At 50.5% G+C, this 26,117-nt stretch overlaps 1 protein-coding gene across 3 annotated transcripts in view; it reads right to left on the minus strand.

The window, feature by feature from the left end:
* Positions 1–13,886: 13,886 nt before the first annotated feature.
* Positions 13,887–26,117, minus strand: part of ZFYVE26 (zinc finger FYVE-type containing 26) — a 76,299-nt gene continuing 64,068 nt past the window's right edge. For all 3 annotated transcript variants that reach the window (XM_017349400.3, XM_002719561.5, XM_070065134.1), the window contains 7 exons: positions 23,927–24,124; positions 22,711–22,910; positions 21,916–22,057; positions 20,992–21,051; positions 20,201–20,383; positions 18,098–18,142; positions 13,887–15,969 (listed from right to left, as the gene is read on the minus strand). In XM_017349400.3, coding sequence (XP_017204889.2) covers positions 15,766–15,969; positions 18,098–18,142; positions 20,201–20,383; positions 20,992–21,051; positions 21,916–22,057; positions 22,711–22,910; positions 23,927–24,124 — 1,032 coding nt within the window. In that variant the 3' untranslated portion in view covers positions 13,887–15,765. The remainder of the gene's footprint in view (positions 15,970–18,097; positions 18,143–20,200; positions 20,384–20,991; positions 21,052–21,915; positions 22,058–22,710; positions 22,911–23,926; positions 24,125–26,117) is intronic.

The raw sequence follows: 26,117 nt of genomic DNA on the forward strand, positions 1-26,117 counted from the left end.
GCTTCAGGCTAGGACTTTAATATTTTTAAAAAAGATTTATTTTATTTTATTTTTTGACAGGCAGAGTGGACAGTGAGAGAGAGAGACAGAGAGAAAGGTCCTCCTTTGCCGTTGGTTCATCCTCCAATGGCCCCTGTGGCCGGCGCACCGCGCTGATCTGAAGCCAGGAGCCAGGTGCTTCTCCTGGTCTCCCATGGGGTGCAGGGCCCAAGGACTTGGGCCACAGCAGAGAGCTGGCCTGGAAGAGGGGCAACCGGGACAGAATCCGGCACCCTGACCGAGACTAGAACCTGGGGTGCCGGCGCCACAGGCAGAGGATTAGTCTAATGAGCCACGGCGCCGGCCTTATTTATTTTATTTTAAAGGCAGAGTTACAGAGAGGCAGAGAGATAGGTCTTCTATCCGCTGGTTCACTCCCTAAATGGCCACAATGTCTGTAGCTGGGCCGATCTGAAGCCAGGAGCCAGGAGCTTCTTCTGGGTCTCCCACGTGGGAGCAGGGACCTAAGAACTTGCTTTTCCAGGCCAAAGCAGGGAGATGGATTGGAAGAGGAGCAGCCGGGACTCAACCCAGGGCCCATATGGGATGCCAGCCCTGCAGTGGGGGCTTAACTTGCTACGCCACAGCGCCAGCCCAGGCCAGGGCTTTAACCTGCTGTGCTTCAGTGCTGGTCCTGGAACAGTGTTTTTGAAGGTCAGGAGATTCTGACATGCTGCTGGGTCCAAGGTAACCTGAATGATCGTATTGCCCTTGCAAGTGACTGGTCACAGAAGAGATGGGATGGAGGCACAGTCAATGGATGTGGAAAGTGTCCCTGGTAGTTTCCAGAAGAGGTTTCTTCATTGATTAAAAAATGATGCATAGGAGGAAATTTTTGCCTTCTGTTGGAAGCTGTCAAGGTTGAATGTGACACCCTACGCTGGCACAATCATCTTGCATCCACAAGCAGGAAGCTGAACTAGCCCAGAGACTAAGCTCACATGCTGAGGATGGTGGAGGGAAAGTTAGCAGGAACCTGGCCTACTGATGATGCAAGAGTGAGTCGCTGCATTAACCAAGACTGGAGCTACCTTCCCTTGAGCCATCACGTTAAATGACATAATAAATTGTCCTCTGGTGCTTATAGCTATGCCCTAACTGATACAATAGCATTATGTGGACCCTTTATACAGTGCGATCATCTAACACTGCTCTCAACCACTTTGGACCCATTTTATTCACCTTTAATGCTTGTCTAAGGCAGATTTTGTCCTGGCCTACTTTCATCACCCTCATTTCCTCCTCTGCCCAGAGAAATGTTGACATCTGCTTTGTTTTGTTTTTCCTCCACCCACAAGACCTTTCGTCTTCACTTGATTTCAGCATCCACTGGAATAACTGCCCTTATATCCCAGTACAGATAATCTTTTAAGAAATTTTTAAAGATTTATTTATTTTAAAGGCACGGTTACAGAGAGGCAGAGGCAGAGGCAGAGGTGGGGGGTCCTCCATCTGCTGGTTCACTCCCCAGAAGGCCACATTGGCCAGAGCTTGGCTGATCTGAAGCCAGGAGCCAGGAGCTTCTTCCAGGTCTCCTTGTTCATAGCCTCTTCATCTGCTCAGGCCACTCAGCTCACCAGTTCCCCTTAAACTGCTAGCAGGTGGTTTCTTCTCTGACTTCATGAGGAATACATGAGAGTATGTCAGAAAGTCTGTGGGAAACTGGAATAAAAAGATAAGCTTATTTTGATGCCAAAACTTTGAAATCCATGCATAGTTTTCCCATGAGAAGCATTTCTCTATGAATTTCTTAAAGACCCCTCATATGCATGAATTTATAATTTTTGAACCAAAATTAACTTAAAAGACTTATTAAAAATTATTTATTTTTATTTTATTTGAAAGGCAGAGAGAGAGAGAGAGAGAGAAACAGAGAGAGAGAAAGAGAGGAACAGAGAGACAGAGACAGAGTTCTTCCATATACCAGTTCACTCTCCAAATGTCTGCAAAAGCCAGGGATGGGCCAGGCAGAAAACAAGAACCCAGAACTCCATCCCATATGGGTGGCAAGAACCCAAGTACTTGAGCCATCATCTGCTGCCACCCAGGGTGTGCATCAGCAGGAGGTCGGACTTGAAAAAAGAGCTTGGACTCAAACCCAGGCACTCTGATATGAAATGCAAGATTCCCAAGTGGTGACTTAGCCACCGGGCCAAATGCTCACCCCTAAACTTATCCTTGAATACTGGTTTTCCATAAATGTTTGGAAGTACCTTCATAGAAGTCAGCAGATGTAAACTCCTTCAACCTTTTATCACCAAACCCACACAGTTAGCTGGGTCCACTCATCACGTCCTCCTTTCCATATCTCACAGCAGAAGGGCCACACCATCCAGAGTGGACAGTGAGAGAGAGAGACAGAGAGAAAGGTCTTCCTTTTGCCGTTGGTTCACCCTCCAATGGCCGCCGTGGCCGGCGCACCACGCTGATCCGAAGCCAGGAGCCAGGTGCTTCTCCTGGTCTCCCATGGGGTGCAGGGCCCAAGCACTTGGACCATCCTCCACTGCACTCCCTGGCCACAGCAGAGAGCTGGCCTGGAAGAGGGGCAACCGGGAGAGAATCCAGCGCCCCGACCGGGACTAGAACCTGGTGTGCCGGCGCCGCAAGGCGGAGGATTAGCCTAGTGAGCCGCGGCGCCGGCCACCATCCACTTTTTAGTCTTCTATTGTGAATCTTCCTTACCAATTGTCTCCTGCTGTCAGCAAAGATGGACTTTCTGTTTCTGTTGATATTTGTTGGCCTCGCTGGTTTTTAAGAGTGAAAGGAGCCGTATGGAAACCAGTCAACACTTTCTCAGTTGGCTTCCAGGGCCTCTGTTCTCCTGATTCTCCTCCTCCCCCTGGGACCTCCCTTCAGGTTCTTCTTCCTCTGCCTGTCTCTTAAATTGTAGATTTTGGGGCCAGCACCTGCAGTGCTGGCATCCCATATGGGCACCATTCGTGTCCTGGCTGCTCCACTTCTTATCCAGCTCTCTACTGTGGCCTGGGAAAGCAGTAGAAGATGGTCCAAATGCTTGAGCCCCTGCACCCACATGGGAGACCCGGATGAAGCTCCTGGCTTCGGATCAGCGCAGCTCCAGCCATTGCAACAATTTAGGGAGTGAACCAGCAGATGGAAGACCTCTCTCTCACTGCCTCTGCCTCTCTATAAACTCTGCCTTTCAAATAAATGAATAAATCTTTTAAAAATTGTAGATTTCCTGGGGGCCACCATCAGATCACTCCTTTATTAAAAAAAAAAAGAAAAAAAAAAACTTAGTAAGTGCTGGGAATTTGACCCAGCATTTAAGATGCTGGTTAGACACATAGGTCGTGTACTGCAGGGTCTGGCTTCAATTCCCAGCTCCGTTCCTGACGCCTGCTTCCTGCTGTTGCAGACCCTTCGAGGTAGCAGGTGACATTTCAAGTCTAGGTTCCTGCCACACATGTGGGAGACCTGGATTGAGTTTCTGGCTCCCAGCTTTATCTCATCTCTGCTTTGGCCATTGCAGGCATTTGGGGAGTGAACCAATGGATAGGAACACACACATAAACACACACACACACTCTGTCAATAATAATAATAACAAGGGGCAGGCATTTGGCCTACTGAATACAATGCCAGTTGAGAACCCCCATTCCATATCAGAGTGCCTAAGTTTGATTCCCAGTTTGGGCTCCTGACTTCAACTTCCTTCCATTGCACCTGGGAAGGCAACAGAAGAAGGAACGAGTGCTTGGTCACCTACTACACACATGGGAGACCCCAACAGAGTTCCAGGCTCCTGGCTTCGGGTTGGCCCAGACCTGGCTGTTGAGGATATTTGTGGAGTGAACCAGTGGATAGAAGATTTCTGTCTCTTCCTCTCTCTCTTTCTCTCTCTCTTGCTCTGCTTTTCAGATAAATCCTTATAAATAGAACAATTATAATAATGTACTGCAATAGAATTTATGTGAGGGACCAGTGTTGTGGTGCAGTGGGTTAAGCCAATACCTGCAATGCTGGCATCCCATATGGGTGCTGGTTCAAGTCATGGCTGCTCCACTTTCGATACAGCTCCCTGCTAATGCACCTGGGAAAGCAGTGGAAGATGACCCAAGTGCTTGGACCCCTGCACCTGTGTGGGAGACCCATAAGAATCTCCTGGCTCCTAGCTTCAGCCTGGCCAAGCCCTGGCAGTTGTGGCCATTTGGGAAATGAACAAGTAGGTGGAAGGTCTCTCTCTCTCCCTCTCTCAAATCTGCATTTCAAATAAGTGAATAAATCTTAAAAAGAATTTATGTGCATGTTGTCTCTCTCAATACATCTTGTACTATACTCGCCCCTTCTTTATGTGATGATGTGAGACAATGCAATGCTTATGTGGTGAGATACATTAAGTGAGGTGACTGTTGGAGCCTCTGTGACATTGTGTTAGGCACTACATACAGGCTAAAAGCACAGCCATACAACAAGTCCATCTGGGAACAGGCAGGTGCTATAAACAGTGTGAGTATGCTGGACAAAGGGACGATTCCCATCTTGGCAGGACAGCGAGATGGCAGGAGGTTTCATCATACTTACTCAGAATGCAGTGCAATTTAAAACTTGTGATCAGATGGGGCAGCGCTGTGGTGTAGAAGGTTAAGCCTTTGTGGGCGGTGGTCTCACCCCCGACCCCCAGCTGAGGGCTCTTCCCTGCCTGATGGGACTCCTTGCCCCCATCCCTGTTGCCGGCCCACACCTGACCCCCAAGCGTGGGGGGTGGCGGTGGCGCAGGCTGCCTTCTTCCAGCAAGGACTTATTTATTCGTGCTGTGCCCCTGCTTTGCCTGCCGGGGGCGCCTCACCACGCCCCTGCTTCCCCGCAGCCTGAGGTTTCCAAATGGAAGAGCATCCGTACCAAGAAAATGTAACTTTATTTTTGGTCAATTTGTTTTAAGCTCTTTGTCACCAATAAAATATTGATAAACAAACAGAAAAAAGTTAAGCCTCCACCTGCAGTGCCAGCATCACATACGGGTGCTGTTTTCAGTCCCCGCTGCTTCACTTCTGATCCAGTTCCCTGCTTATGTGCCTGGGAAAGCAGTGGAAGACGCCCAAGTACTTGGGCCTATGCACCCATGTGGGAGACCTAGAAGATCCTGGCTCCTGGCTTCAGATCAGCTCAGCTCCAGTCGTTGCAGCCATTTGGGGAGTGAATCAGTGGATGGAAGCGCGCGCTCTCTCTCTCCCTCCCTCCCTCCCTCTTTCTCCTTCTCTCTATTTCTGCCTTTCTTGCTTTGGCCTGGCCCAGACTCTCCTCTCTCTATAATTCAGACTTTCAAATAAATAAATCTTGAAAAATTAACTTATGAGCTATTTCTGGAGTTTTCCATTTAATCTTTTCAGTCTGTAGTCGGTCAAGGGTGACTGAGTGCACAGAAAGTTCAACAGCAGATGGGGGGCGGGGCTCCTGCGTGTCTGTGGGGGGTGAACCACACCCCGGAAAGCCTTCACTGGCCTCCCTGAGCCCTCATTACCATTCTCACTTCCTGCTATCACATTTACTATATAGGACTACAACAAGTGACCGGGTATATGCCACCACTGTAAAACATATAAACTTTGTATATTTGATCATCTTTCTATCTCCAGTACGCGGCACACAATATAACCTTAACCAATACTTGTTGAATAAATAAATGGATGAAAAAATAAAGTAAGGCAGGTATTCCATGGACTCTATGATCCCTTCTGGCTCAAAATATCTATGGTGCTCTGGAGGTCCTGTCTGATGTAGGTGGCTTACGAATGATTTAACAAGTTACTTATAAGAAGACAGCAGGGCCGGTGCCGCGGCTCACTAGGCTAATCCTCCGCCTGCGGCTCTGGAATCCCATATGGGCGCTGGGTTCTAGTCCCGGTTGCTCCTCTTCCAGTCCAGCTCTCTGCTGTGGCCCAGGAAGGCAGTGGAGGATGGCCCAAGTGCTTGGGCCTCTGCACCAGCATGGGAGACCAGGAGGAAGCACCTGGTTCCTGGCTTCGGATTGGCACAGCGCCCGCCGTAGCGGCCATTTAGGGGGGTGAACCAACGGAAGGAAGACCTTTCTCTCTGTCTCTCTCTCTCTCTCTCTCACTGTCTAACTCTATCTGTCAAAAAAAAAAAAAAAAAAAAAAAAAGACAGGAGTCCAATTTCCATTCTGGGAATTCTTCTTTTAATTATGTTGCAGAGAAGTGGGTGTTATGGCTCAGCTTTTCTTAGCATCTTTTTTAAAAAAAATATTTATTTATTTACTTGAAAGAGTTACAGAGAGAGAAGGAGAGGCAGAGAGAGACAGAGAGAGAAGTCTTCCATCTGATGGTTCACTCCTCAATTGGCCACAACAGCCAGAGCTGTGCCAATCTGAAGCCAGGAGCCAGGAGCCAGGAGCCAGGAGCTTCTTGAGGGTCTCCCAGGCGAGTGCGGGGGTCCAAGCACTTGGGCCATCTTCTACTGCTTTCCCAGGCCATAGCAGAGAGCTGGATGGGAAGTGGAGCAGTTGGGACTGCAGCCAGTGCCGATATGGGATGCCGACACTGAAGGCGGCGGCTTTACCCGCTACACCACAGCACCGGCCCCTCAGCTTTTCTTTAAAAGTGTTCCATCTTACCCATTTTCTGTACAGAGGAACTTTTCTTTCCTCCCAGGAAATCACTTCTCTATTGGGTGTTTCCTTAAACAAGCTGCTCCCATTGGTTCAGTGCGCTTTCACGGTTCAGGTACAGTTAACTGAGAGCCAGCCATGCGACAGGTTTAGCCCTGGGGATATATAAATGAGATATAGTCCCTTCATCTCGAAAATCTTGCAGTCTGGTGGTGGAAAAAAGCTCTTAGATAACTTCAAAGTATTTCACTATTTATGCTCTGGGACATACTACATTCAATACAATGTACTTCAGCAAATCTTTGCTTGCTGGGAAGGTGTTAAGAGGTGGTTCTTGACTTTATTTTTTTTTATTTTTTTATTTTTTTGACAGGCAGAGTGGACAGTGAGAGAGAGAGAGACAGAGAGAAAGGTCTTCCTTTGCCGTTGGTTCACCCTCCAATGGCCGCCGCGGCCAGCGCGATGTGGCCGGCGCACCGCGCTGATCCGATGGCAGGAGCCAGGAGCCAGGTGCTTCTCCTGGTCTCCCATGGGGTGCAGGGCCCAAGCACCTGGGCCATCCTCCACTGCACTCCCGGGCCACAGCAGAGGGCTGGCCTGGAAGAGGGGCAACCGGGACAGAATCCGGCGCCCCGACCGGGACTAGAACCCGGTGTGCCGGCGCCGCTAGGCGGAGGATTAGCCTAGTGAGCCGCGGCGCCGGCCTGGTTCTTGACTTTAAAGAGCATATGGTCTATGAGGCAACCAAAAGACAAGTAAAATTGATGTTAACCAGGACACAGAAGGGTTAAAAGAGTAAGAACCCACATCCAGCAGAGAGAGGAGGAGAGGGAAGGAAAGGAGGAAACTGATAAAATAAGATTTCACAAGGAGCCTTGCATATCTGATGGAACGGCAAAGGAGGGGAAGGATTGACCAAGAATGGCTGGCCAGTGCCAGGAACCACTCAAAGCCCTGCACCTGTACTCACTCTCTTGCCCCTGGGCACAGGTGTCATCGTCCTCTTCGCAGATGAGGACATTGAGGCACAGGATATAAAGTGACTCAACCAGGGTCACGGTTCCTGGCAGGACAGTGATCGGAATGTGTGTTCTTCAGGCTCCCTGGCTTCTACCCGCAGTCACTCTGTCATCCTCTGTGCGTATCCCCATTCCCACAGACACTATTTCTTCTTGCAGAACAGTAACAAAGAAAAAAAAAAAAAAACACCACCCAGCTTATAATTCTCTTGTCTGGCAGGGGTGAGTAGCCTTTTTTCTGCCAAGGGCTATGTGTGTATTTGTAACATAAGGCACACATCATACAAACTTATCAACTTAAAAATTAGCCTGCTGCCAGTTCTAGTCCCGGCTGCTCCTCTTCCGATCCAGCTCTCTGCTATGGCCTGGGAAAGCAGTAGAAGATGGCCCAAGTCCTTGGACCCCTGCACCCACGTGGGAGACCTGGAAGAAGCTCCTGGCTCCTGGCTTCGGATGTCAACTCCGGCCGTTGCAGCTATCTGGGGAGTGAACCAGCAGATGGAAGACCTTTCTCTCTGTCTCTACCTCTCTCTGTAACTCTTTCAAATAAATAAAATAAATCTTTAAAAAAAAGAATAAAAAAGCTGATTTAAAAACAAATTTAGCCTGCTGTAGATTTAATTAACTTTGAGTCCTGCCTGCAGTTGCCTTGGCAGGGCCAGACCAAATGTTTTGTGGGCCTTATATGGCCTGTGGCCCGGACGTTCCCCACCCCTGCCAGGGAATGCTTGTTAGCGTAGACAGTTCAGTATGTATACAACCAAGGCTGGAAAATACACGTGGTATGGAAATACGAAGCAAATAAAGTACAGAATGCAAAGTGAACCTCTCTCTCCTTATTTTCCTGTTATCTCACTCCCAAAAGATAACTATGGTGAAAACTAAAGGTTTACATGAGCTGGATAAAACCAGGGCAAATGGTTAAGTCTTTAACTTCCCTTCCCCATTAACCCCTGCTATTTTTCTTGGTGATTTTTTTTCCCTAAGATTTATTTCTTATTTATTTGAAAGGCAGACGGGCAGAGGCAGAGAGAGAGAGAGAGAGAGAGATTTTCCATCTGGTGGTTCACTTCCAAAATGGCCACAATGGCCTGGGTTGGGCCAAGCAGATGCCAGGAGCCAAGAACTCCATCCAGTTCCAGTGTGGGTGGCAGAGACCCAAACACTTAGGCCATCCTCTGCTGCTTTTCCAGGCACATTAACAGGGAACTGGATTGGAACTGGAACAGCTGGGTTCTAATTGGCGTTCATATGGCTTGCTGGCATTGCAGGCAGCCATATAACCTACTATGCCACAATGCCAGTCCCTGTTATATAGAGTTTAAGGTTATATATCTGCTTATTATACTTCCAATGATGAGTCAAGGAAATTTACAATGAACTTTAATAAATGTAATAAATTTAATATGCACAATCCCATGGACTGTGCTTCATGACCATTTCCCCATGTTCTTCTGTGACAATGTTTACAAACTTTTTGATCTTTACCAATTGCTGACAAATTGCATTTCATGTGGCTCTTATTTCTTTTATTATGAGTTTAACTCTTTCCATGTTTGTTGGCCAGGCATTTCTTTTTCTAGAAACTACTTGTACCCATGGTTCCCTTGCTTTCAATTGGATTGCTGCTACAACTGATTTGTAGGAATTCTTGATAAATTATGGAAATCAGACCACTATTAAATAGGCCGCAGATCCGCACTCTAGGCTTTGATGATCTTTTTATATTATTACAGTGCTTTGAAAATTTCTTAAGCATTACATTTGGAGACATAAAAATCCTTTCCGTTATGCTAGAAGAGACACAAGAGGAAAATACGAAAGGATTCCACTTCTATGAACTACCTAGAAGAGTCAATTCCAGAGGCAGAAAGTAGAGAGGTTACCAGAGGTTACAGGGAGGGGGAGATGGCCAGTTGTTGTCAAACGGTTACAGCGTTTTGGTTGGGCTGATGAAAGCCCCGGAGATGGGTGGTGGTGACCGTGGCACAACATTGTGGATGGACTTAACACCACTGAGCTGTACACTCAAAAATGGTTAAGATGGGGCCCAGCGCTGTGGCATAGTGGGTATTCGCTGCCTGCAGTGCCGGCATCCTATGTGGGCGCTGTTCGTGTCCCAGCTGCTCCGCTTCTAATCCAGCTCTCTGCTATGGCCTGGGAAAGCAGTAGAAGATGGCCCAAGTCCTTGGGCCCCTGCATCTGCATGGGAGACCTGGAAGAAGCTCCTGGCTCCTGGCTTCGGATCAGTGAGCTCTGGCTATTGTGGCCATCTGGGAAGTGAAGTGATAGACGGTCTCTCTCTCTGCCTCTGTGTAACTCTGTTTTTCAGATAAATAAATCTTTTAAAAAATTTTGTACCAGAATAAACCTACATTTCCTACTATCTTTTAAAATATTTAATTTTATCTGAAAGCTGGAAAAAGAGAGAGATGTTGATTCACTTCCCAAATGCCCAGAACAGCTGGGGATGGGCCAGGCCAGGAGTTCAGAACTCAATCCGGGTCTCCCTTGTGGGTGGCATGGACCAGGTACTTGAGCCATCATCATGCACCTCCCAGGGTTCATACAGCAGGAAGCTGGAATGGGGAGCTGAGTCAGGACTTGAATCAGGCACTCCAATTTGGGATGCAGGTGCCTCTTAACTGCTGTGCCAAACTCTGGCCCCTCCATAAATTTTTTTCAAGAGCTCTCATATTTCCTGAAGAGGAAAGTGAGGTTTGTGGGTGGACTAGCAATTGGACATGCTACTATTGTTAGGCCAGGTCAGCTATGTCAGTGGGTTCCAGTTGGCAGTCAGAGGGCTAGTGTGGCGTGGCAGAGAGTTAAGGAGGACCAAGCTGGTTTAGAACTGAGCCAGTCACGATGATTACTGAAGCTATGGGATTACATAGGAGCATTTAAGAGTGTCAAGAGAAAATTTCTAGAACCTTGAGGAATTTCAGTCTCTAACTGGGAGGAAGAGGGAGTAGAGTATATATAGAGAGAAGCAAACAATTCCAGAGGAGATGGCTCTGGATGCAGGGTTGAATGAAGGGTTTTGGGAATGGAACACTGGGGAGAGGGTGGGCTGTAGGGTGGGGAAGGATTCCAAGCAGAAATAATAGGAAGAAACAGGGGGCAGGAAGATATTTTTCCAAAGAAGCTATTTGATGACCAGGTGTTGAATGAGTTTGTTGTAGAACTGGGCGTTTGAAGGAGGGGCCAGTCAAGATTTTCACTGTGGAAGAAATGATAAAGACCAAGAAAGGCCCGTGTCCCCCAGGGCTGTGTGACTACTGATGCTTGGTTGCTTCAGCATTGAAATTCTCATGGCCTTCGATCTACTTTGCTCACACTCCGAAGAGATCAGTAGCCCTCTGGTGTCTCAGGTTTCCAAACACAGTCAGCGGTCACTACCCTAGATTTAGGATGAGTGTCTAATTTACTGTTGTGACTCCTCTCTGTGCCTCATTCACTGCGGATGGTTTCCAGGTCTGCATTCAACATGACTGTTTGTTGTGTTCATTCTTAAAGTTGCTTTATTTTCCTTTTAAAAGCAATTGATATCAGGTTTCTGGGGGAAAGAAGATACGACAGTGATATCCCTGTACACAGCTCAGGTATCAAATTGCAAACATATGCCCTAAGAGGGTGCCGAGAAAACAGTTTAAGTTTGAGCTCTGCTTTCCCCAAAGACCCCAGAGTTGGTTTCGATGATTAACAGCGGCTCGTGCTGTGGTGTAGTGGGTAAAGCCACAGCCTGCAGTGTCGGCATTCCTGTATGGGTGCTGGTTCAAGTTCTGGCTGCTCCACTTTCTATCCAGCTCTCTGCTGTGGCCTGGGAAAGCAGTAGATGATGACCCAAGTCCTTGGGGCCCTGCACCTGTATGGGAGACCTGGAAGAAGCTCCTGACTCCTGGCTTCGGATTGGCACAGTTCCAGCCATTGCAGCCATCTGGTGAGTGAACCAGTGGATGGAAGACCTCTCTCTCTGCCTCTGTAACTCTGACTTCCAAATAAATATTTAAAAAAAAAAGATTAACAATTTTGGTTGACATTAAATGGACATACCGAGCTTTAAAATGACAACTAGCTTTTAAAAAAGTTCTAGAGTAGCATTTTCCATCCATCCGATTGGCAAAGATCTAGAAAGTTCTTCTTTTTTTATTTGACAGGTAGAGTTATAGACAGTGAGAGAGAGAGACAGAGAGAAAGGTCTTCCTTCCACTGGTTCACTCCCCAAATGGCCACAATGGCCGGCGCTGTGCTGTTGGGAGCAAGAGTGTGGGAACAAGGCATTCTCTACACTGCTGATGGGAGAGCTAATTGCTTGCTATGGCTTGAATAGACAGGGCTCTTGAACCCATGCAGAGGTATAACATTTAAACCCCAGGGTCTTATCATGTCTGCTACTTACAGGGGGCAGAAACTTAATCCAATAATAGTGTTTGGAGGGTGGGCCTAGTGAGGTCCTTCAGTCACTGAGGGTGTGCCCTCAAGTCTTCAGGAGAGGGCTGTTTGTCAAAGCCAGGTTGGGGCTCACCACTCTCTGCCTCCCGGCTCACCTGTGACCATCTGCCGCTGTCACTCATCCTCTGGCCTCACCAGACTGCTGAACCAGTGGGGCTCACCTGATCTCGGACTGGTAATCTTCAAAACCATGAGCCACAAGAAACATCCTTCCCTATCTTAGGTACTTTGTTACAGTGATGAGAAGCCAATACAGAAGGTAACTGGTGATACTTACCAAATGCATATATGCTCTGGCCCAGAAATCCTGGTCAAGGTAATGCATTGCAGAATTATTTGTAGAGGCAACAACCTGTGTCCATCAGTAGAGACTGGTTAAATAATTCCGGAATATCTTCACCATAGACCACTTCTGTCATTGATGCTTTTTTAGGCAGAAGGGTACTCAGGAAATACACACTAGAGACTGGCAGCCTCCAGGAGGGGACCGGGCTGGAGGTCAGGGATGGAGGGACTTTTTACTCACTTTTCATACCTTATGAGTGTTATCTTATTTTCACCTACCAGCTCAGCTGAAGCCAAAATAAATTTTCTGGTGGAGCTGGCATTGTGGTGCAGTAGGTTAAGCCGCTGCCTATGATGCCAGTAACCCATACAAGTACCACTTTGAGTTCTGGCTGCTCCACTGCTAATGTGCACGGGAAGGCAGTGGGTCCCTGCCATGCACATGGGAGACTGGATGGCATTCCAGGCTCTTGGTTTTGACCTGGCCCGGTCCCAGCCATTGTGACCATTTGGGGAGTGAACCAGCAGACAGAAGCTTGCTCTGTCTCCTCCTTTCCATCTGTAACTCTGCCTTTCAAATAAATAAATAATAAGAACAAAACCAAACAGTTTTCTGCTGATACAGGGTACATGAATAGCTTTTTATTTTTTTTTAAATTTTTTTATTTTTTGACAGGCAGAGTGGACAGTGAGAGAGAGAGAGACAGAGAGAAAGGTCTTCCTTTTGCCGTTGGTTCACCCTCCAGTGGCCGCCGTGGCCAACGTGCTGCGGCTGGCGCACCACGCTGATCCGAAGGCAGGAGCCAGGTGCTTCTCCTGGTCTCCCATGCGGGTGCAGGGCCCAAGCACCTGGGCCATCCTCCACTGCACTCCCGGGCCACAGCAGAGAGCTGGCCTGGAAGAGGGGTAACTGGGACAGAATCCAGCGCCCCGACCGGGACTAGAACCCGGTGTGCTGGCGCCAAAAGGCGGAGGAGCATTTAAGAGTGTCAAGTGAGCCGCGGCGCCGGCCCATGAATAGCTTTAAACACATAGGAGACTTGACATAAATCCCAAACAAAGAATCATCAGTCATGAATGGGAATCATTTAGAGCAACTTTGAGATTTGAAGGTCATCTGATCTTTCCCACTCACCTTTTTTAATCTGGAAGGCAGAGACCTTCCTCTTATCTACTGATTTCACTCCCCAAATGCCCTCAATGGCTGAGGCTGGGCCAGGCAGAAGTCAGGAACCCAATCTGAGCCTCTTACGTGGGTGGCAGGGATCAAACTATCAGAGCCATCATCTGCTTCCTCCTAGACACACACTGGCAGGAAGCTGGAAGTGGGCGCTGGAGCTGGGACTTAAACCCAGGTAATGAGATATGGGATGCAGGCATCCCAGGCAGCGTCTTCCTCACTAGGCCAAACACCGGGGCTACCACTCCAAGCCTCTTCTCTTTTTCTAGAGGATACAAGGAAAACGGATAGTAAGGGTAAAACAAGACAGCCCAGAGAAGTCGGGAAGCCGGGAAACTTTTAGGACATTTTATTGTGACTCGCTTGTAAGACATTGAACGCCTCAACATGTACAGTGGATTTGGTGTTGCTGTTGTTTGCTGGAGGCCACAGCATAATGCTCAAAGTTCTATTGCCTCATCTTATGTCAGTCTGGCCAATGGTTGCCCATTTCATAGCTCAAACAGAGAAAAAAGTCAGAAAAAAAAATCTGGTCTTAATATCCCAAATTAAGGGCTGCAAGAGTTGCAACTCATTCATAAAGTGCTTATGTTCAGTGCAAAACAGGCAGACTGAGGAGGGCAGGCTGCTGCCTGGGGAGTGGACGCGTTCTGTGGCCCAAGGAAGGGAAAGCTGCTTGTTAAGCTCCACCCCAAAGGGATCTAGAATTTTCCTTACAGCCTTTCTCCTAACAGGGCCCAAACTTTTAATGTGACAGCTGTCCACAGTAGTTGCTCATTTTACTCCTAAAACTCTTGGTTCAGTGGGAAATCCACAGGGTTTCTAAGCACCAGGAACACTGACTTCAGCTTCAGTCCCCGCTTGTCTCAGCATCAGAGTGGAGATCAACAGGTGAGCTCCGGCTGGTGGGAGGCCCAGGCTGCTCAGCTCAGCTGCAAATCCACAGCACTGAGTGTGACAGACCCTTTCTCAAACACTGTCCCCTGGGCGGGGAGACAAGCCAACGCATCACAGGAGCACCCTTGCTCGTTTCTTGCCAGCTGGATGCGACCAGTCATTGGCCCCTTTCTGACTCCTTCCTATAGCCCGATTCTGAGCCGAATGCCTGAATCTTACAGCTCAGACAGAGCAAAGATGTGCTGTGCCTTCCCACTGCCTCATTGTGGGCATCTGCGTATTTCTCCCAGGGTCAAAAAAAAAAAAAAAAAAAAAAAAAAAAACTGAAGGGAAGCAGGTAAGATGAGGAACAGTCAGTTTCCTAACGAACTGAAGGGCACCACCAGGGCTGGAGCTCCAGCAGGCAAGGTCTAGCCTTTCAGTTGCAGGACCCTGGCTGCCTTTCCACTCCCTGCAGCCTCCCAGAGGGAGCTGTGCCTTCTCTCCCCACAGCACTACGGCAGGGCCATTACTGAGGGCCAGCTCCGTGCTGTGCGCCACGCCGCTGCACACCTGCTGGAGAGGCTCACCTTCACTCCGCTCCCCTCTGGGGCTCGTCCCGCCCACGGGTCTGCCTCCCAGACCTGATGGTGTGCACACGCAGCCTTGGCTTTCAGACGCCATCCCCTGAAAACTCTCCCAGTCAGCCAACCTGGCAGGGCCTCTCGGCTTGACCCCTAGTGCCCATGAGAGGAGACTGCTGGCAAATGGCGCTACTCCACAGGTGGCACATGCCCAAAGCCACGTCTGAACTTGGGCCAGTGAAAGAAGGGACAAGAGGCAATCTTTGTGGTGTTGCTCTATGCTAAGAGGAGCCACTAAAGCGTCTCCACGCGGAGGGGGCTGTGTACAAACAGGACGACCCGGGTTAAGAACCAAAACGCAGGGGCTGGGGTCAGACCGGCCAGAGCCTAAAGTAAAGTGCCTCTCTTCAATGGGGCAGGGTTTCATTTGTTCAGAGACGCTTGGGCGTAAACACGAGTGCGCAGGTGCATGCACACACGTGTGTGCACACACTCACTCTGAGGTAGAAGGAAGTAGCCATCTCCAGCCCGACACACAGAGTCCACAATGCTACGGAAACATGGCACTTGCGTGAAAGGTCCTGTCCTTGCCCGAGAAGGCAGGCAGGCCCCGACCCAGCTCTTTCCCATCTCAGGCAGAGCCAGAGAAGTCCCAGTCCGCTGGAGGATGGCGGTGGGGGGCGTCAACCCCCACTCTTGTGGCCACAATTCCCCGGCTACGTTTTCCTGGCCCTGCTGGCTCATGGTCACTTCCTGGAGCCTGAGCCGTGGGCACCGCGGGTGTGGCTTGTCAGAAGCCACTGGGCACAGATGTCCTGCACGACCGCGTCCCCGCTGCTCTTGGCAGCCTGCTGCACCTGCTGGACGAGCGTCGTGGCCCGTGAGTGCTCCTGTTTCACAGCAATCAGGTAGGCAGAACGCAGCTTGCAACACGTCAGGTAGGCCTGGACCTGGCGATTGAATACAAGGTCACCATCACCGAATCACCAACCAATGAGCGGGCTGCACCCGGGAGCTCAGGCAGAATGACATCACTTCTCCCCTGCCAAACGAGGAGCTGGGGGCTTGCCTGTTACTGTCCTATGCTGGTCACTGAGTTATCACAAATAAGCTAAGGCTTTAAAAAGGAAAGCAGGCAGGCTGACCCTCACGTCTGTCCACTCCCCAAAGCTCTCCTCCCACGTCTGCCCACTCCCCAGGCTGAGTCCCACCTCTGCCCACTGCCCAAAGCTCTCCTCCCTACTACCCCAGGCTCCCAGCCTTCTCCTGGCTTCACAGCCAGCACTGTCACCACCCCCAGGTTGTGATTTTACAGCTGTCTGGCTGATTATTTGATTGATTCGTGTCTTCTTAACTAGACTGTAAGTTCCATGAAGGGCAGGAATAGTGTCTGCTTTTCCTACCCCTCGGATTCCTGGTGCTCCCCCCACCCCCGCCCCAGGACTGGCACATAGTAGATGCTCAATAAATACATCTTACATGGAAGAAATTATGAATAAACACACTCTCACCCCCCCCCCCCCAACAACAGACACACAGATCTTCCTTCTCTATTTTTCTGTATTCAACCTAATGAATTTAAGTTTTCTTTAATGTGAAATTTGGGGAGGAAAACACATACACCATCAGGAAAGCTGAACTTGGCTTCTCTTGTTTGGACTGGAGGCATGGGTATCTCCCACGCTCTCCGTCTCAAGAATCCCAAGCCTGGTGGAGGCGAGAGCCCCTTCCTGCCCTGGCCTAGTGTCACCATCACGCCCCTGGGGAATCGTGCTCCGGGATGGTGAACAGTGAGGCCCTTTTTTTTTTTTTTTTTTTTGCATTTTTTTTGTCTTGGTCCCAAAAATCTTTCTTTCCTAAACTCATTTACACATGGGCTCGCACAGCTCTGGGTCTGGCAGGTCCTGAGCCCAGAGAAGTGACCCGGTCCTGCAGTGTGGGTATCTACTTGATGGGTGCTCACGGGGGCCGTCAGCTCCACCTGGCATCTATGGTGCTACACGGATTTCACAAATTGGCAGGCAGAATTCCTACCCAGAGAAGAAGAATTTGCCCAGAGTCTGGAATGGAAAGTGGCTGGAGCTGGTTTTTGGCAAGACTCTGGGCTGAGATCACTTCAGGGCTGCTGAAGGGAAAAAAAAATCTGAAAAAGGGATGGTGATGGCCTAGACTTGAGTGCGTGTCTTTCCCAGGCTCCAAGCCTCTGTTGACGGGCAGCTCAGTGAAGGCTGGGAAAGAACCACATCGCTGGGCATCAGGAGAGCTGGTGTCATGCGGTCGGGGTCTCACTGTGGTTCTAGAAGTGTGATTCTCCACCTTCCCCGGCCCCTCCCAGGCTGCTGCAGTAATAGCAAAGGAGCATTTACAACACGTGCTGCCTACTCCCTCAGCCGCCATCCCATTCCGTCCAGGGATCTCTAACGGGCAGCGGCCCTGCGCTCGTGGAAGGAGCTGTCTGCCTGGCCGCGCCTCTCCTGGCCTGGGGGTTTTCCTACAGTCAGGAAGGCGCTGATCCTGGGGTCGGCCACAGATGGAGACTACTGAGAGTGCTCTGAGTCTGGCTGGCACTCCTCACAGAGGCAGTGGAAGCCAAGGCTGGCCAGTGTCCAGGACAGGGAGGAGTTCATGGACCCCGGGGAAGAGGCTCATTCTGGAGAATGGGACACCAGTGGACACTGTTGGGACACTGTTGGCCGAAGGGGTGACTGTTTTTTTTTTTTTTTTTTTTTTAAACCACTGTACCCTTGCCCCTTCGGGGAAAAGAAATGCCTTTCTAGTCTGGGAACCCCATTCATTCAGTCAACCTAAGGATGGAAGTGAAGGATCGCCAGGGGCTCTCTGTGGAAAGACCTCAGTAAGAGGGAAGCTCCAGAGTGGCCTGGGACCTGCTTGTCTTGGGGAGGAGGAAGTGGCAGCCATTGTTCACCTGGTTCCCATCGACTCCCTCCCTTCTGCACCCTTCTATCCAAGCTTAGCTCCACCTCTGGACAGCAAAGACACTGAGATCCAAAGTTGGAGAGAACCATTGTAAGGACCTAGGGATTATGGCTACTGCCAGGGTAGGAGACATTGGCTCACCTTGTTGTCATCATTATGTATTGCCTGGATCAGGCCCTCCAGCTCCTGTGCAGAACAGAAACAAAGCAGTTAAGAAAGGGAAAAGGGTCTGACCAGTCTCAGCCCAGCCATCTGACTCCAGGTGGGTGAGCCTGCCTGACTCCTCTTTTTTTTTTTTTTTTTTAAGATTTATTTATTTATTTGAAGGGCAGTGTTACAGAGAGGCAGAGAAGGGGAGACAGAGATCATGCATGTGCTGGTTCACTCCCCAAATGGCTGCCACAGACAGGGCTGGGCTGGGCCAAAACCAGGAACCAGGAGCCAAGAGCTTCTGCTGGGCATCCTAGGGGGGCGGCAGGGGCCAAGGACTTGGGCCGTCCTCTGCTGCTTTCCTAGGCGTATCAGCAGGCAGCGGGATCAGAAGTGGAGCAGCTGGGACTTGAACTGGTGCTCATATGGGATGCTGGCATGGCAGGCCATGGCTTTACCCTGCTGAGCCACAGCACTGGCACCTGACTCCTCTTTTTTAGTTTTTTTAAAAAAATCCATTGATAGCCAGCGCCGCGGCTCAATAGGCTAATCCTCCGCCTTGCGGTGCCGGCACACTGGGTTCTAGTCCCGGTCGGGGTGCTGGATTCTGTCCCGGTTGCCCCTCTTCCAGGCCAGCTCTCTGCTGTGGCCAGGGAGTGCAGTGGAGGATGGCCCAAGTGCTTGGGCCCTGCACCCCATGGGAGACCAGGATAAGCACCTGGCTCCTGCCTTTGGATCAGTGCGGTGCACCGGCCGCAGCGCACCAGCCGCAGCGGCCATTGGAGGGTGAACCAATGGCAAAGGAAGACCTTTCTCTCTGTCTCTCTCTCTCTCACTGTCCACTCTGCCTGTCAAAAAAAAAAAAAAAAATCCATTTATTTATTTAAAAGGTAGAGGGACATGTGGTGGGATGGTAGACAGACAGACAGCTTTCATCTGCTGGTTCATTCCCCAAATGGCTGCAATGGTCAGGTCTAGGCCAGGCTGAAGCCAGGAGCCTGGAACTCCATCTAGGTCTCTCTCATGGGTGCAGGGGCCCAAGCCCTTGAGCCATCTTTCACTGCCTTCCCAGGTGCGTTAGCAGGAAGCTGGATCAGAAGCAGAGTAGCTGGGGTTGAGCCAGCACTCTGATAAGGGATGCTGGCATCCTAAGTGGCAGCTTAACCCGCTGTGCCACGCCAGGCCCTTCCTGTTTAGACTTAGTCCTGCTGGAAGAGCCAAAGAGGGAAACTAGTGGTAACAGCGAGCTCGGGAATTTGCAGAGCAGGAACAGCTCCCGAGAGGCCTGCCTTTGGCCTTCACTAATGGATGCGGCTCTGCTCACCCCATGAAGAAATCACGGGGGGAGAGAGGGCGTGGTTTTGCAGGCAACAGGCTTCCAAGGTCACCTGCTAGCCCACCCTGACCTCTCGGAGGTCAGGGAGAAGCACAACTCCATCAGCAGGGACACGTGCAGGCACACATCACATCAGACAAAGGGACACTGAGGGACACCTTCTGGGGTCAGAGGGTCATCACTTTTCAGGGAATGGCTGATCAGAGTGAGGCCATAATTACTGAGGAGGTACAAAGCTAAAGGCATCTTGCAGTGTTTCAGGCACAGTGTGGGGAATGGCAACATAAAGAGGGGGACAGGGGCCGGCACTGTGGCATAGTGGGTAAAGCCGCCGCCTGCAGTGCCAGCATCCCATATTGGCACTGGTTCAAGTCCCAGCTGCTCCATTTCTGATCCAGCTCTCTGCAATGGCCTGGGAAAGCAGTGGAGGATGGCTCAAGTCCCAGGGCCCTTGCACCTGCGTGGGAGACCTGGAAGAAGCTCCTGGCTCCTGGCTTCGGCCCCTGCACCAGTGTGGGAGACCCAGAGGAAGCTCCTGGCTCCTGGCTTCTGATCAGCACAGCTCCGGCCGTTGCAGCCATCTGGGGAGTGAGCCAGTGGATGGAAGACCTCTCTCTCTCTCTCTCTGCCTCTCCTTTTCTCTCTGTGTAACTCTGGCTTTCAAATAAATAAATAAAATAAATCTTTTTTTAAAAAAAGAGAGAGGGACGTGCAGACACCGAAACAGAGGGAGGGGACGCGAGGCGGGGACGGAGCACCTGGGGCGGAATTCTCCGGAACGCGTCCAGGCAGTTGAGGAGGATGGTGTCCCCGTCACTCTTGGCCGCCATGCCCGACTCGCTGACACACTTGAGCAGCTGCCGGATCTCGCTGTACTTCTCCTTCTCCACCAGCTGCCGGGCAGCCCTGCAGTAGGTGGCGGCAGCATCCAGCTGGAAGTCCTAGGGTGGAACGAGGGAAGACGGCTTGAGGACCACGGTGGTGGATGGCAGCCACAGGCAGGGAGGTGACGTGTGCAAACTCCTCTGAGACATGCACACTGCACACAATGCCCCAGTCAGCTCCTGGGGTGTCTGTGTGGTGCCGGGGGCTTGGGGAAACCACCCCTTGGGGTTCTAGTGCCTGTTCCAGCTCCTGCCCCAGTGCCACAGCCACCCTTGTTCCTCTTATCCCAAGAACAGAAAATGTACTTCAGAGCCAGCTCCTGTGCAGACAGGATTGAGGGCGAGGTGTTGGGGCCAGTGGCAGCCACGCTCTCCTGTGAGGGTGAGCAGGGGTTCTGCAGGGGAGCAATGGTAAGGAACTGTCCTAAAGCTGGCTTCGGGGATTCATCTGATAGCCTTGATCAGCTTGTCACTGGTTTTTGGCGAGGTGGCCTAGAGCCATGAATTTGACTCAGTCCCCTAACACCCATCTCCTGGATTTCCCCCTTAAGAGACGTGAAAATCTGCTTTTCTTGGGATAAAATTTTTCTGAGGAATAATTCCTCACAGAACAGTGGCCAGGCACTGACGGCCCACGGCGTAATCCTGGATAAGCTGGGTCATACCTGCAGAACACGGAATGCGATTCCAAAGCCATCTTCCACATTTTTCCCCCCGAGCATGACCTGAAAAGAAGAGGGCGACACGCTTGAAGATGCGACAAGCCCTGGAGCAAGGACAAGTACGCCTATGTGTTCAGTGATTCAACCAGTATGTGCTGGGTTCCTACTCAGCGCCAGGTGCTAGGGATCCAAGAGCCAGCACGTGCATTTTATATCTATATATATCTTAAAGAATGCGGCCAACATGCAATACTTGTACCTTGTTATGACTGAGAAAAACTAAAACCAGACTTGGTGTATAGTTGAAAAACAAAAATGCTTCCAGATTAAATCAAAAGCCCCACGTGAATGATAAAGCTCCTACACACTGAAGTATAAAATGCATCATGAGAAAAATGAGAACCATAAAATTAAAAAAAAAAAACAAAAAAAAGGCTCGGTCCCAGCTTTCTGTGGCTCACATTCCAGTGGTGAGGAAGCCACCCAACAACTGAAACGGGGCAAGGGGCTGGCAGGGGGGGAACAGGCTGCTTGTGATGCCTGCCGCTCATACTGGAGTGCCCGGGTTCAAATCCCAGCCCCGCTTCAGATTCCAGCTTCCTGCTGATGTGCACCCTGGGAGGCTGCAGTGAGGGCTCAGGTCTTTGGGTCCGGCCACTCATGTGGGAGACCAGACTGAGTTCCAGTCACCTAGCTTAGCCTGACCCGGTTCTAGCTGTTGCAGGCATCTGGGGAGTGAACCAGCCAGACGAAGATCTCTGTCTGTCTGCATCTTTCTTTCAAACAAAACAAAAACAAATAAATACAAAGTTAAAGAAAAGCACACAAAATCCTACTGTAATAATTCCTAGACAATCACAGTTGTGGTAAACGTTCTGAAAGATGAGAACATCTGCCCGGCGTCTGAACCTGAGCCATCGCACGCACCTTGCAGGCAACGTCCATCTTCATGTGGTTATTTCCAAACAGGGTTGGCAGAGGCCAAGTGGTGACTTCAGAGGTCCCTGCGCTTTCGCACCGATGTAAGAACCTGGTCACCTCCATCTGCAGCTGAAGTGTATTCATGTGCCTGTGGTGACAGGACAGCACGCTCCAGCCTCGTGCGGGGCTTCCAGGGTGGGGTGATACAGGCTGGGTGACTGAGAAGTCGTAAGAAGCAGCTGATGGGAAAGGGACCCAAACTACCCTTGCAGCGGTTATGACAAGAGGAAAAGAGGTGGCCTGGTGCCCTGCGTAGACAATAGTTAAGGTGCTCCAGCCACCGGATCCATCGCTATCTACTGAGCACCTAGAAGCCAGGACAGCAGCAGAGGGCAAGACAGATATGAACCCAGGGGAGAGAGGAACTGTAAACAAACATCAAATAGGTAGCGATTCAAACTCAGGGGGCAATGAGCGGGGTGGAGCGTTTTCTTGAGATCCTGTGCTCCGAGCAAGGGGCCAGCCAGCATGAAAGCCCAGGACAGACTGTGGCGCTGCTAGCAACTGAGCTTAGCAAGGGAGCAGAGAGCAGCAGGAGGCAAAGATGGGGCCCGGCGACACAGGGTACTGGTGGGAGTTTGGAGTTCCGTCTGCTCCACGGCAGGCTTCCCGGCTGTGCCAGATGCCACAGTTGGCCCACGATGGCTCCTTCTCGACTCTTCTTATTTAAGGGTTCAGGGAAAGGGCCAGAGCAGCTTCATCCCCGACTGGAACACCATGAGCTCCCCGAGCCTCGAGTACCTGGACACATCAGCTGCCGTCATCTTCTTTCGGAAGAAGGTCGTTTTCTTCCTCCCAGGGCCGCGGGATGTTTCTTGGAGGTAGATCTTCAGGTGGTCCTTGGCCTTCAGCAGCCACGAGAGCTTCTCTCCCAGTTCCGTGTATGACTTTGCTTTGTGACTGAAGAACCGGATGCAGGTCATGGCGGCCCGGACTTGGTCCTAGACAGGAAAATGAACGCTCAGGTCAGTGGAGATCAGGAATGCCAGAAGGTGGGTCATAATGGAAATTCTGATCTGACTGCCAGCCATGACACCTGGTTGCCAGTACCCACTCTGAGCCCAGCTGAACTGCTATTTCGGTCAGCCACTCCAAGGCCCAGGCAGTCCTAACATGAACTGATTGCTGGGCTCTTGGGTAGGACATTGTTCCACCACCAAAGAGATCTGAAACAAGCACACTTTACAAACATTTAAAAATATTATTTGGAAGGCAGGAAGACAGACACAGACATGGAGAGAACTCTCATCTGCTGGTTCGCTCCCAAATGCCTGTAAGAGCTGGGGCTGAGCCAGGTGGAAGCCATGAGCTGAGAACTCCATCTGGGTCTCCCACCTGGGTACTCGAGCCATCACCTGTGCCATCACCACTGCCTCCCAGGGTGTGCAATAGCAGGAAGATGGAAGGAGAGGGGCCAGGACTTGAGCCCATGCACTCTGACGGCACACGTGGGCATTCCAGGCAGCGTCTTAACTGCTGTGCCAAACGCCTGCCCCTGCCAAAAGGACCTTTCTGGTTCTCCATCTAAACAGCTTCCCTCCCACTCTGGCACGGAGCAACTCAACCTTTCTGATTTAGGATGGGCAACCCTCGGGCAGATGGGGAGGAGCTTGCTCCCTCTCCCTCTATACATTTTCTCCAGAGATACTTTCCCATCATTCCTCGTGGGGTCTGCACTCATGCTGTCCCCTCCTGAAACTACCAGACTTCTTTTTCAACCTTGGCACCTCCTGACTGCTGAAGAATGCCACGAGTGACAAGATGACAGCCTGCCTTAACATTTAGGATGAAAACGCTAACTCTATTCAACAACGCTACAGAGCAACGTGGATTTGCTCTGGGGTCGGTCACACTGCAAGAACAGGGACCAAGTGATAGCCTCAGCTCCCTCATCTCGCACAGCCCAGCCTCCCACGCACGGCACGGCGTTGAGGGCATGAGACGGGGCCGCTGTTACCTTCATAAACTGCTGCAGCTCATACAGAATGTGATAGTAGTTCTTCTTCTGCAAATGCTGGCAGGCAGCGATCAAGTACTTTCCCCAGCTCTCCAGCGTCGGATCGATGGACTCCAGCAAGTTTTCCAAAGTGTGCAGTTTCCCACTCTTATAGCTTGGCTGGAAAATGCCTTCTATGAAGACTTCCGGAGGACTCTCCTGGAGCAGGCCAAGGAGAGAAAACGAGGTGTTGGGCCCGGCTCTGGCACCGTGTGGGACCCTCTGCAAGTTTCCTTCCACTCATGCCCCTCCAGCAGTGCTTCTTCACCTTGAGGGCAGCACAGGAACCTTCGAGAAACCCCCTCTGGTGACTGCTCCCCTCCCCTCCTTCCTCCTACTCTCCAATTTCTCTCCTGGGACATTCTCCTGACCCGACTCTAATCTAGCTTCTTGTGCCTATAGTGCCACTGAAACTGCCCCTCAGGTCACCAGTGACCTCCAGCTGGTTAAATCCAACAGGTAACTCTTGGTCCTCAACAACTGAGGATCTGGGTCTACTGGCGGCTTTTGATATGGATGTTGGTTTCCTCCTCCTTAACACACTTCTTTGTGCTTTTTTGTTTTTTAAAGTAAATTTTAACTTTTTAACTGAGAAAAACATTCTTTACTTGGCCTCCAGGTTCTCTCTCTATGTCTCCGGCTGCCCCTTCTCAATCTGCTTTGCTGATTCCCCCAGCGTCCCCTGGGCTTCAGAGGAGCCTGCCCCCTTTGCTGTCTGTGCTCACTCTCTTGGTGGTTTCATCCAGTCTCACCATCAGCTGATGAGGCCTCAATCCCCATCTCCAGCCGGTTCCCTCCCCCTGAACTCCAGAGCTGCATATCCAGCTTAGATCAAGTGACCTCCTCAACGTGTCCTCTTGGTACCTCCCAGACTTAATATACCAACAACTGCCTTCCTGGTGGTTCCTTGAAATCTGCTTTCGCCATGGTCTTCCCCTTCTCAGATGGGAACTCCATTCTCCCAGTTGTTCAGGTTAAAAACCTTGGAGTCATCTTTCCCTGCACACTCCAGCATGAAATCCACCAGCAGAACCTAGTGGTCCTACCATGGAATTACACTCAGCCTCGACTACTTCTCACCACCTTCACTGCACCATGCTGGCTCATGCCAGCATCCCCACTTGCCAGGATTAGTCCAGGAGCTTCCTCCCTGGTCCGCCATCTTCTGCTCCTGCCTCTTTTCTAAGTTTAACACCAACAAGTCAGCCTGAGCAGTTCTGTTAAGACCTAAGTCAACTGCTCCTCCTGGGCTCAGTCTGGTTCTCATGTTCAGGGCAACGTCCAAGTCCTCCCAATGTCTGTAAGCCCTGCGTGATTTGACCTGTTACCTTCCTGACCTTGTCTGCTATTGCCCCAGCCCCAGCCCTCCCTGCTCAGCCAGTGGCCTCTGCCCTGGGCACTCCTTCTTGCTGGCCTGTGCTCCACCTGCCTGTATGACTCAGTCCTCACAGCCATCACTCTTCACTCTGGTGTCGCCTTCGCCGAGTTCTCCATCAATAATTTCACAAGCCATCCTTGCTTTTGCCTTCACTTTATTTTCGTCTTATTACTCACCAGCTACACGGTATACTCTATTTACCTCATTTAGTGTCTTTCTCCCTACCATACTGGGAGCTTCATGAGGGCAGCTATGAGCATGCCTCAAAAGCTTTGTGGAATATGGAATTAAAAGATAAATCTATTTGAGTGCAAAAAGTTGAGGCATACAAGGAGTTTTAAAAAGTTCATGATGAAAGTTCATGATTAAAGAAGCAGACATGAATTTCAAACTCATGTCTTTGAGGCTGGCATTGTGGTGTAGGGGGTAAAGGTGCCACCTGCAATGCTGGCATCCTGTATGGGCACCTGTTCATGTCCCAGCTGCTCTACTTTCTATCCAGCACCCTGCTAATGGCCTGGGAAAAGCAGCGGAACATGGCCAAAGTGCTTGGGACTCTGCTACCCACATGGGAGACCTGGAGGAAGTTCCTGGCTCCTGGCTTCAGCTTGGCCCAGCCCTGGCTATTGTAGCTACCTGGGGAGTAAACCAGTGGGTGGAAGATTCTCTCTGTCTCTTCCTCTCTCTAATTGTGACTTTCAAATAAATAATCTTTAAAAAAACCCACATCATTTAATTCCATCTTCCACAAACCTTTTGAAAGATTTTTAAAAT

The sequence above is a fragment of the Oryctolagus cuniculus genome, chromosome 20 (assembly GCF_964237555.1).
Source record: "Oryctolagus cuniculus chromosome 20, mOryCun1.1, whole genome shotgun sequence".
Classification (NCBI taxonomy): domain Eukaryota; kingdom Metazoa; phylum Chordata; class Mammalia; order Lagomorpha; family Leporidae; genus Oryctolagus; species Oryctolagus cuniculus.